This window comes from Elephas maximus, chromosome 6, assembly GCF_024166365.1.
Source record: "Elephas maximus indicus isolate mEleMax1 chromosome 6, mEleMax1 primary haplotype, whole genome shotgun sequence".
NCBI lineage: Eukaryota > Metazoa > Chordata > Mammalia > Proboscidea > Elephantidae > Elephas > Elephas maximus.
Window position 1 is genome coordinate 137847721 of NC_064824.1, and position 12537 is coordinate 137860257.

The 12537-nt window shown below is 47.9% G+C and overlaps 1 protein-coding gene across 7 annotated transcripts in view; it reads left to right on the top strand.

Moving 5' to 3' along the window:
• The window catches only part of AGAP1 (ArfGAP with GTPase domain, ankyrin repeat and PH domain 1), a 661010-nt gene that overhangs the window by 238103 nt on the left and 410370 nt on the right, over positions 1-12537 (top strand). For all 7 annotated transcript variants that reach the window (XM_049888501.1, XM_049888502.1, XM_049888504.1 and 4 more), the window contains exons 5-6: positions 3692-3833; positions 6686-6820. In XM_049888501.1, coding sequence (XP_049744458.1) covers positions 3692-3833; positions 6686-6820 — 277 coding nt within the window. The remainder of the gene's footprint in view (positions 1-3691; positions 3834-6685; positions 6821-12537) is intronic.

Genomic DNA, 12537 nt, shown 5'->3' on the forward strand with positions numbered 1-12537 from the left:
AGATGGTGGAGGAGTGAGAACAACTGCCGTGGTCGTGCTATTATTGTGATGAAAATGGTCTGTATTAGAAATAGCCACTCCCCGCAAACCCACATTGTGGTGGGGGGGTGCTCCAGCAAGGGGTTAACCCTACAGAGCACTGGCCACTGTTGCTAACAGGATGGCCTGTTTTATTTTCTAATTTTTTTTGTGCTCTGCCTACAAAGCCCATACCAAGTGTCCCTCGTAGTCCCCCATGTCGGCAGACAAAATCCCAGTGTCCCGTCTCTGGTGGTGTTTTCCCTCCGAGAGAGATCTTTTCTTCTCTACCAGTGGAACTGCCCCGTAAGGGTTTTCTTGGTTGTAATCTTTATGGGAGCAAATCACCAGGGTTTTCTCCCGCAGAGCTGCTGGGTGGGGTTTGTACCATCGACCTTTTGGTTAGGAGCCAAGCACTTAACTGCTGCACCACCAGGGTATCTTTAACATAGCTTAAAATGCTTGGAATATATGGTCATTTGATAAATGAACTTTTTTCTTCCTTTTAGTCACTCTGATTAATGAAAGGATTCTTTAAGAAAAAAAAAATTCAGGCCTATTACAAACAGGGAGACAGCTCTTGTGTGTGTTTTTTGTGCCTCAAAATCACACATGTTGTGGGCACCTCATTTGGGTCACCCCCTTTAACCTCTGAGACCACTTTATGGGAAGATGCTGTGGTCACCTCGGTCTTCAGATGGGGACACTGGCGTTTAGCAATTGTGCCCCAAGTTTGGGCGACTAGGACCGTGTGTTATGGATGGAATTGTGTCCCCAGTGGTATGTGCTGGAATCCTAACCCTATACCTGAGGAATGGAGCCCTGGTGGTGCAATGGTAAAGCACTTGGCTGCTAATCAAAAGGCTGGCAGTTCAAACCCACCAGCCAGTCCACGGGAGAAAAGACCTGGCCGTCTGCTCCTGTAAACACTGCCCATTGCCTGCGACTTGATTCCAACTTGACCCTATAGGACAGAGTAGAGCTGCCCCAGAGGATTTCCAAGGCTGTAAACCTTTACGGTAAAAGACTTCCACATCTTTTTCCAGTGGAGCTGCTGGTGGATTCGCACCACCAACCGTTTGGTTAGCAGCCAAGCACTTTAACCAGTGTGCCACCAGGGCTCCTGTGCTGCTCTGTCCTATAGATTCGCCACGGGTCGAAATCAACTGGTTGGCACACAACAGCAACAACGTACCTGTAGATGTGATTCCATTTGGGAATGGGGTTTTCTTTGTTATGTTAATGAGGCCACATCAGTACAGGTGTGTTGTAAACCGGTGACTTGAGGTATGAGAAGAGCGGATTAGACACAGAGACCAGCAGGTGCAGGGGAAGGAGGGTAGATGCCACGTGGAGATTGCCGAGAATCCAAGAACTCCAGGCTGTAGGAGCTGAGACAGGGATCCTCCCCCAGAGCCCACAGAGCCTTCCCCCACCACAGGTGTCCTGAATTCGGACTTCTGGCCTCCTAGACTGCGAAAATAAATATCTGTTCATGAAGGGCACCCACTGTGGTATTCTGCTACAGCAGCACTAGGTAACTAAGACAGGTGTGACTGGGGTGCACACCTGGGGGCCTGCCGTGATCCCGTAGGCCAATGGTGGAATCAGGCCCCAAAATTTCTGTCTTGCTCTCTGACCATGAGAAGGGGTTCAGTCAGCTTCCTGGGGATTAGTCCCTATTTTAACCCTTACTGTCTCTGGAAGTGTTATTTAGCTAGAAGCTTACTCTTAAAGACTTCTACTTTGGGGATATCAAGATACAGCCTTTTGAAATTACAGGCAGGATTTTATACCTAATTAAACAGAGTGAACTTAAACATTCGAGGTAGAAAAGTCTTTTCCAGCTACCATCCCTGGGTATATGCCACTGCGATCTTTCTGTCCACCGTTGCTGCTGCTGTGGGGTGCCGACCCCTAAAGACCCCATGCGACAGAGGAGAACTGCCCCATAGGGTTTTCTTGGCTGTAATCTTTACAGGAGCCGATCGCCAGGTCTGTCTCCCAAGGAGGCGCCAGTGGGTTTGAGCTGCAGACCCTTCTGTTAGCAGCCGGGCACTTAACCGCTGGCCACCAGGGTTCCTTTCTTTTCACTGTTACAGGTTGTTTAATGCAGTCTATTCAAAGTGATGATATCACAAAGGACGCGACAAGGCGTCTTGTGGCTAGCTCTGCAATCTCAGGCCAGTGTAAAACCCTGCCAATTAACTGGCCTTTTGTCCCCTTGCAGTTGGTGAAGGGTGGGTATTTATTCATTGAATACGGACTTCCGGATGGCACAAATGGTTGATGGCTCAACTACTGGCCGAAAGCTTGGTGGTTTGAACCCACCCAGAGGCATCTCTGAAGAATGTCTGCTTCCGAAAGGTCACAGCCTTGAAAACCTATGGAGCGGTTCTCCCCTGCGCACATGGGTCACTAGGAGCTGGAACTGACTCGATGGCAGCCAGTAACGGCAATTATCTGCTGGGTGCTGGGGAGTCAAAACGCACTCATGAGAGACAGGAAAAAACTTGGCATCAGGTCAACTCCAACTCATGGCAACCCATGTGTGTCGGTGAACTATGCTCCACAAGGTCTTCAATGGCTGACTAGTAGATTGCCAGGCCTTTCTTCTGAGGCACCTCTAGGTGGGCTTGAACCTCCAGCCTTTTGGTTATAAGATGGTTAGCAACATTGAGGGTCCTTGGTTGGGGCAAATGGTTTGCACTCGACTACTAACCTGAGAGTTGGCAGCTTGAACTCACCCAGCAGTGCCACAGAAGAAAGGCCTGGCCACCCGCTTCCTTACGGATTACAGCCAAGAAAACCCTATGTAGTTGTGCAGTTCTACTCTGTAACACACGAGGTCGCCATGAGCTGGAATGCACGTGACAGCCACAGGTTGGGTTTGGGTTATGTTTTAAATGAGAGTATATGCCTCACAGTATGGTTATCTACAAGAAAAAGAATTTGTTGTAGGTCAAATGGAAAGCATGTAAAACCATAAAATGGCAAGAGTCAGATAGCGGTGGGTTTGATGTATGTTTGTATGTAATGAGCGGAAAACAAATGCTAATTTGTTTTGAGGGTGGTATAAGAATTCATGAAGTGAAGCACGTTCTTGACTATACGAAGCGCTCTCCTGACGAGGCAGGGGCCACCAGCCAAGGGGTGGGGAGGGGCCAGGACAGTGGGGGTTTCTGATCAGGCTGTGGGGGCCCAGAAGAGGAAGCCCATCTTAGCATGAGGGGCCAGCAAGGGTTCCTAGAGGGACACCGGAGGCAGGGTCATTTCAGATAGCTCCGGGTGGCCCTCACAGTCTCCAACTTGTGGAAGGCCCTGGTGTCGGGGAAGTGTTTGCCTTCAGTCTGCAGGTCTGGGGTTGGCCGAGTCAGAGGGGAACCATGCATGGGTTGTGTTACCTGGAGACAGGTGGCCTGGGTGGGGAGGTGATGAGGGCCCCGCTCCTAGGGAGCATGGAGGCACGGGATACTCAGGAGAAGGGTGCTGTCAGGACGTTAAGGATGTAATAACAACATGGTATAGAAGAAGTCAAGCCTCGGGTGGGTGGCAGATGGTGTCTGGGGGCTCACAGCCAGCCTGACCTCCTGTGCCTGGGACTCAAAGGCCGTTTGCCCACTTCTCTCCTCTTCACTCTGTTTCTTCTCCTCTCCTCTCTTCTCTTCCCTAGTTTGCCATGTGGGTGGATGCAGTTATATTTGTCTTCAGCTTGGAGGATGAGATAAGTTTCCAGACCGTTTACCACTACTACAGTCGGATGGCCAAGTACCGGAACACCAGTGAGATCCCGCTGGTTCTAGTGGGAACCCAGGGTGAGTGACATCGTGCCCACAGGGCTTCTTTTTAAAGATTCCAGCAGCCAAGCATGGACTGGATTCGTGGTCTATTGGACTTGGATGTAGAGGAATTTGAAAATAGTCTAAGGAGGAAATAATTTCTACTGAAGGCTCACATTTTGCAATGAGAACCCGTGAAACTGAAATTAACTGTCATGTTTTCTGATTTGGTTCTGTGGAGAAACCAACCACTCAGCCAACAGTCGAAAACAAAACACCCACAAACACACACATGCTCACACAAGGTGCTTTAGAAAAAAAAAAACCTGTTTTCTACGTTAAACCCAAAAACCAAACCTGTTGCTGTCAAGTCGATTCCGACTCATAGAGACCCTGTAGGATGGAGTAGAACTGCCCCAGAGGGTTTCCAAGGAGCCAGCTGGTGGATTTGAACTGCCGACCTTTTTGGTTAGCAGCCGAGCTCTTAACCCTTGCACCAGCAGGGCTCCGTTTTCTGTATTAGGAGGTCCTGATTCTCTCTGTTGTATAGAGATGATTTATAACCCATGTAAAAGCTCATGTGACACATATTTAAAATACTGATTACTGATGGGGCAGTGCAGTGGTTAAGCACTCAGCCATTAACTGAAAGGTTGGCAGCTGGAGCCCACCATCCGCTCTGCAGGAGAAACATGTGGCAGCTTGCTTCTGTAAAGATTACAGCCTCGGAAACCCAATGGGGCAGTTCTGCTCTGTCCTGCAGGGTGGTCGGCAGGAGTCAGAATCGACTCAGTGGCAATGGCTTTGGGCTTCGGCTTAGCAAAGTTTTGTTTGATCCTCCTCTGTCAATGTCGGTGGTCAGTGTCTTATTTCTAACCCAGCAGTTCCCTCTGGCCGTGTTTCTTGCTTTCTCCTTGGTCACTTAAGACTTGGCCTCTTCATGGAGTGACCTTCATACAGAATCAGATACGGTACCCTTGTCCTTGATCACAAGTCCATTGTTATAGTGGCATTTAGCTTTGGGGTCTGGTTAAGATGTCACATAAAATTTTTAAAAAATAAGATGAAGATTGATATTAAAATTGCCTTGTCAGAAATGTGGGTAACTTAGTCAGGTCAAGGAAAACTGTATTATATTCCCACACGTTTTCGTCAACACTGTTTTTGCTCATTCTGTTTATAGTTAGCACACGTGGGATGCCCTGAGGTAGGACTTTTCCAAATAAGAAATTACCTCTGTGGAGCAAACAGGAAGGGTTAACTATGTGCATTTCACTCCTGGGAGTATACAGGTCCCTGGGTGGTGTAAATGGTTAAGTGCTGGACTACTAAACAGAAGGTTGGCAGTTCAAACCCATCCAGAGGTGCTGCGGAATTAAGGCCTGGCGATCTGTTTCTGAAACGTCACGGCCTTGAAAACCCTTTGGAGCAGTTCTGCTTCTGCACGCCTGGGGTCGCCGTGAGTCGGAATCAGCAGTAACAACAACACCAGCTTAGTGTAACTAAGAGAGAACTCAGGCAAAAGTAACCAGATGCTGTGGTGGGAATCTGGGCTGGCAAGCTTGGCGATCAGGGGATGTGTCTGTCCTGAAAGAAATAAAGTAACACAGAGTACCAACATTCTGTCAGTAAGTTCAGTGTAAAATGTTAGGGCAGGCTCTTCATGGAGAGCATGGACCCGGACCCCCATAACAAACCCTTCAGGTTGAGAGGTGCATTTAATCTAAAGCTGGGTATAGGAGAGGTTCTTTGTGCTTAAAGCGCCCTCTAGTGGTTCACAGGAAATAAAGACTAATAAAATGTCCTTGGTTCTTACATTGTTGTCAGCGACCATTGAGTTGACTCCCGCTCATGGTGCCTTCATGTACCACAGAACATGACGTTGCCAGGTCCTGCGTCATCTTCACGACTGCTGGCATGTTCAAGTCCGTCGTCACGGCCACTGTGCCAATCCATCTCACTGAGGGTCTCCCTCGCCCTCGCTGCCCTCGACTTCACCAGACATGATGTCTGCCTCCAGAAATTGGTCCCGAGTTGCTCTAGCCAGAGCAAGCGAGTCAGACATGTTCTGTTGTGATCCATAAAGGTTCTCACTGGCTACTTTTCGGAAGTAGATTACCAGGCTTTTCCTCCTAGTCTGTCTTATTCCGGACACTTCACTGAAACCTATCCCTATCCCCTATCTAGGGGTGACCCTGCTGGTAATTTGAAATACCAGTGGTGCAGATTTCAGCAATGCACAAGCCACCATAGTATGACACTCTGTAGATGAGTATATAAAGGTGGTACATTTCAAATGAAGTCTTGAAAATTCGCATAAACAATGTTTTATAGCGGGTAGCTTCTAAAACTGATTCTGCATAAAGCTGGCTCCAAGTGGAAGAGATGGGTATCAAATAAGCACCCAGAACAGGACCAGACACCTAATGAGGAGTCAGTAGACATTTACTGGGTGAACTGATGGGTGGGCGGCCACACCTGGGAGAATAAGGCTAGTGCCCAGGACACATTTAGCAGGGCACTTCATGCATCGGGGGGACAGCACTTAGTGGCTGCACTTGGTGGCGGTGTGTGTTCTTCCCCTTTATTTCCTGTCTAAAGCCCTTGTCTGCGGCTTCACGTTTGATTTCTTCTTCCCAGTCTCTTAAGACATTCTTTGGTTTGTCTTAGGAGTTCTCCTCTAAAACATTTCTACTGACGAAGTGACTATTCCGGTGTCTGAGACTAGTGTTTGGGGGATGAACTATATTTTTAAAACTCGAGATTCTTTAAAGACCTACATCACTCCTGAGTAAGGCAAGGTTTGAGCTCCTGGGGCACTAAGTTGAGGGAAGTCCTGAGAGCGGGTTGTTGTCACCATGCCGTTCCTTGTTGTCTGTGCATTTCAGACGCCATAAGCTCCATGAACCCACGGGTCATCGACGACACCAGGGCACGGAAGCTCTCCAACGACCTGAAGCGGTGTACCTACTATGAAACGTGTGCCACGTACGGGCTGAATGTCGAGAGGGTCTTCCAGGACGGTAAGCGCCCGTTTGTGTGAACGCGTTGTGATTGTGCAACCCTGGAGGGCTTCAAGGAAGCCATTCTGCTGGCAGGTTACTCTTGTCCCAGTCCTCTTTGTCCGGGATGGGTAGGGGGGACAGAAATGCATCATGCCATGTGCGGGCGTTCATGTTGAATCCGAGAGGGTTCTGTGGGGCTTTTAGTTCTCAGGACAAGGAAACATTTACTTCTCAGTGATCCCACAATGGATTTTGTTTGTCACATCCTCTGACCTCTTTGTGTACAGGATGAAGGATCTGTCATTTACGCACGTTCTCTGTCAGGCTCACACACTGAATTGCTCATCCTTAAGTCAAGCCCATCTTTAAAAAAAAAAAGGTTTAAATATTTTTTTTTATTGTAGTTTAAGGTGTAGGTATATTGAACAAACTGGACTCTCATTAATCAGTTAGTACACGTACTGTTTTATGGCATTGGTTAACAAAAGGTTTAAATATTTGATGTATGGGTTTGAGGAGAATAAACTGAAAGGAGAGAGAGTCAAGTGTGAACCAAAAACAAGTCATTCATTGGGAGAGAGCCTAACCACCGCTTAGGAGTTGTTCCCAGGTTATGGCGTTCATTACTGAACAACCCACCTTGGGAGCAGCCAGAGACCCTCGGGAAGAACGTGGGGTATGGGGGACAGGTACACATGGACACGTGTGTGTGGGAGGTCTGCTCATGTGAAGAAGTGTAATCCCAGGCGACAGTGTTGTGAGAGGGTGGGTGAGGATCCTGGCCATTGTGGAGGGCAGGGTGGCCTCTAGCCCGGGCAGTCGGGAGGTCTGGGACATTGTGGCTCTCTTAGACTTGGAGATTTGGGAGAAGGACGCTCCGGGCAGAGGGCCCTACCTCTGCTGGAGTTTGAGAGACAGTCCTGGAACTCCCCTCCCCTGGCTTAAAGCCGCCTCCATACCCACTGCCCTGGCTTTCCCTGCAGCCTCCTCTGGGAGGTGGGTGTTGCAGGGGGGCCTCTGGGGAGCAGAGTGGGCCAGCCAGGCTTGGACTCTTCAGAGACGGCCTCGCTGCACACAGACTGATTAAAAATAGTGCCAGTAAATACAGCGTATCTAGGATTAGCCACCTGCCGCTTTCTGGTGTGTCACCCAAACAGGCAATACACGCTTTTCTTTTAAATATGCAGATTAGCTTTCAGACAGGGTTGTAGCCGTTCTACACTTCCACCATTTTATTAAATTTCAGAGATTGCATCAGGTTTTAACATTTTTGCATTTTCTTTCATGTTCCTTAACAGCCGCTGCTTCTTTAAGCTTGCTGTCTCTTTTACCCACCTCGCAGCTACTCATCAGCCTTTTTCCCATTTTTCGGCACATTTATCCTATTAGAGCCTCTGGGTGGCGCAAACAGTTAAGCACTCGGCTTCTAACTGGAAGTTTGGCAGTTTGAGTCTCTCCAGCAGTGCCTGGGAAGAAAGGGGCTGGAGGTCTATGACCCAAAAAATCAGCCGTTGAAAACCCTGTGGAGCGCGGTTCTCTGACACACATGGAGGCGCCAGAGCTGGAGTCAGCCCGATGGCAGCGGGTGGCGGTGGGGGTAGTCCCTTATGTCTCAGTGTTCACTGTGACCTTTTCCAGTACTGATTCCTAAGAAGCTCGGGATCCCATGGAGAGGCAGGATGGTTCCCTGGGTTCTGCGTCCCCACCTTCTCTCACCTCACAGCTGTTGTGGGCTGCCTCATGCCAGGTGGTATTGGGGTCACGTCCTGTTGGGTTCAAGTCTCTTACTGTAAACCTGTGGCACCTGTGTGGTGTTAGTCTTTGTCATTGCCTGAATGTTAGTGAGGTTATGAATGAAGAAGGGTTCTCCACAGAAACATTTGGAGTTTTCTAGAAATATGGGTCCCAACAGGCAAGGCTACTATTTACCATTGAGTAAGCCCAAACCCTGATGAAGCATTGTGGATGAAGGTCCCCAAACTACGGCCCACGGGCCAAACCTGGCTAGCTGCCTGCTGTTGGAAGTAGACTTTTCTAGGAACACAGGCTCACCCTCTGCTTCCAGGCTACAGCTGTCTGTGATGGGCTACTTTCGAGCTATAACAGCATAGCTGAGTAGTTGCCGCAGAGACTTTATGGCCCCAAAGCCTAAAACGTTTACTCTGCAGCCATGTATAGGAAGTCTGCCGACCCAGATGTGGATGGGCGGAGCTTAGATGTGTGGAGGAGCTTAAGCTCCACAATGGTTGCTTTGCTTTTGCGTTTATTGTGGTTGGCAAACACGAATTTCCATAAACATGAACTCATGAATAATAATCTTCCAAATTAATGAATACTTGGGGAGGAGTAAGTTTCAGGCACTTCCTGAGAATTCTTGTTCATCTCTGGGGGACAGGTGCACATGGATAGGTGCCCGTGGAGGTGCCATATGTGAGGTGTGGGCAGGTGACATGAGGACAGGTGCATGTGGGAGGTGTGGACAGGTGTACATGGACATGTGAATGGGAACCAGGTGTGTGTGGGAGGTGTGGACAGGTGAATGGGGACAGGTGCAGATGGGAGGTATGGGCAGGTACACATGGACAGGTGAATGGGAACCAGGTGCGTGTGGGAGGAGCAGTGTGGGAGGTGTGGACAGGTGAATGGGGACAGGTGCAAGTGGGAGGTGTGGGCAGGTACATGGAGACAGGCAGTGCAGTGTGCCTTTGAGAGCTCTTTGAGTAAGAATGCAAAGCAGAGACTAAGGAGTAATATTTCCAAATGCTGTTATTTCTAAATATTAAAATATGTAAAATATTTTAAAATAGAAAATATTAACAAATTAAAAATCAAAACATGAATAGTGTTTCCATTGCGGCTGACAGTTCACATGGTACCTCCCAAAATAACGACTTCATTAATGAAGCACGGTGGAACCTGAGTGTGGGATTTCATGGGCTCAGGAGTTTTTCAGTAAATGTGTTTTCTAATTTTAGGACTAATATATTTCCGTTAAATATGTGGATTATAGAGACGGAAAAGGAAATCACGTTCCTGATACTACTGCTTCTGTGACCATTGGGATTTTGTCCTTAAGTTACTTTTATTTATATGGAGATGAATTTTAAGATAAAGTGGAAGCTATTTTTTTTGTACTTTTATATGGTAGTTATAGAATAGTTTTATTTTTGTTTACCTAAAATAATATTTGGAAACCCTGGTGGCATGGTGGCTAAGTGCTACAGCTGCTAACCGAAAGGTCGGCAGTTTGCATCCACCACCAGGCGCTCCTTGGAAACTTTGGGAACCCTGTGGGGCAGTTTTACTCTGTCCTTTAGGGTCGCTATGAGTCAGAATAGACTCAACGGCAATGGGTTTGATTTTGGTTTCAAATAATATTTTAATTATATTGTTAGTATAATTATTTAATAATTTAATGATCAGTTGATCAATAACTTATTTAATTGTTAATGACAAAAGTAGTTGCTGACTGAGTAGGAACTGTACTCAGTTACTAACACTAAAATAGTCCATCTTAATTCTCAAAAGAAAAAAGGTTTGTAAGGTTTATACTGTTGTTGTAGTTGTTGGGTGCCATCAAGTTTATTCCTCCTTACGGTGGCCCTAGACAACACAGTCGAACTGCCCCGTGGGGTTTCCCAGACTGTAATACATCAGGTCTTTCTCATGCGTAGTGGCTGGTGCATTTGAACCGCTGACCTTTCTGTTAACAACTGAGTGCTTAACCTTTGTACCACCAGGGGTCCTTGGAAGGCTTGTGGCTAAAGAAATTGCGGCTCCGAAAAGTTACGGAACTTGACTAAAACTAAAGCACACGGAGCCTGGATTGGATGCCCCGCCTCTGGGCCCTAGAGCCTGGAGCCCTAACCACTATACTGAGCCACCACCTGGCACTAAAGTGGAAGTGATCCTGGTCCCTTGGCCATGTGGGGTGCCCAGGGGAGCCCCAGCAAAGGGCATAGCGAGCACTGCCAACACTCATTCGGTTTATTTAGAGTTCTCCTTGGACTCCCTGACTTCCTTTCTGTCCTAACCCACCCAATGCCGTCGATCTCTGCCCTAGGGCTTACTTTTTCCCTTTTCATAAAAAATATCTTTATGCTGGAGAAAGAGAAAATAAAGAAAAAGCATATAATTTCTACATTATGTTCAGCTTGTAAACAGAAGAAAACAAACCAGGCGTATTATTCTATATGCCACGTTCCCTTCCCTTGCTGAGTCCAGGTTGCTAGTTACCTGGCTACCCAGCCTAACCCATTGCCATCCAGTCGATTCCGACTCTTGGCGGCCCTAGAAGACAGAGTAGAACTGCCTCACTGGGTTTCCTAGGCTGTAATCTTTAAAAAAAACAGGAGGAAATCACCTGGTGTTTTCTTCCGAGGAGCGGGTAGTGGGTTCGAACTGCCGACCTTCCGGTTAGCAGGTGAGCACTTAACCACTGTACCACCAGGGCTCCTTTGTTAGCTGGCCACCATGATTTCATTTGTAAGAGATCAGGGCTTTATTCTTCCTTAGCTGTTGGTTTACTAGTGTCCTGAAACAGAAGGTAAATTATAAGATCTGTTTACTTTTCTTCCTTTTGTAACTGCTTTTGGAAGTGGTAACCCAAGAGGGGGGTTCTGTGTTAGCCACCAGGGCATCCGGAAACAGGGAATAGACTGGGGCATTCGTTCATTCACTCCACGAATATTTGAGTTCCACACTCTGTGCATCCATCTTGTCAGGTAAGAGGTGTAAAGGGAACCACAAGTCAACTCCCTGCCTTCATGAAGTTAAAATCAATCCAGCAGGGAGGATGGGTAAGGAGTCCTAGGCAGCAGCAGGGAGGATGGGTAAGGAGTCCTAGGCATCAGCAGGGAGGATGGGTAAGGAGTCCTAGGCAGTGTAACTGGTTATGGCACTTGGCTGCTAACCGAAAGTTTGGAGGTTCAAGTCCACCAAGAGGCACCTTGGAAGAAAGGCCAGGCAATCTACTTTCAAAAGCTCACAGCCATGGAGAATTCTATGGAGCACAATTCTACCCTGATGCACATGGAGTCGCCATAAATCAGAGTCGGTTCAGTGGCAGCTGGTTTGGATTTTTGATTGTAGGGGGATAAACACTGAACAGTCGCATAGCAAGGCAAATCTGCACCCTCCCTAAATGTGGTGAAGGACAAGTGTCATGGGCTCGGGTGAGTTCTTTTACCCCTGCTTAGCAGTCTGGACTCATTTGTCCTGTCGCTCAATGGTGAGCCTGTGTGGTTTGTGGAGCAGATGGGTCTGACCGCCCCCAGAGGGGTCCTTTAGGATTCATGGTGAGAAGTAATATAGGCACTATTTCTGCTAAAACCAGGCAGCTCAGTCTGACTCGGGACATTGTTCCCCATCTGGTTACCCTGTTTCTCAGGAGAGCTGAGGGACGGGGTGGTGAGGGGTTCCCCAGGCTGGGTGCATGGAATGGAGAGGGCAGTTGACTGGAGGTCTGCCAGGTTCCAGATGGGGCCCACACCACATGTCTCTCTGTCGGTCACATTCTGTGCATAGCTCAGTCTTGGGACCACTGAGTAACCCCCATGTTAAAAGTCTGAGCCAACAGAAGTCACGTGATTTGCCCAAGGTCATGTGCTGAGTCAGAGAGTCTCACCTCGTATTTTATTTTTGTTGTTGAGAATATACAGGGCAGAACATAAACCCATTAAACAGTTTCTGCATGTACAATCCAGTGACATTGATTACATTCTTTGAGTTATGCA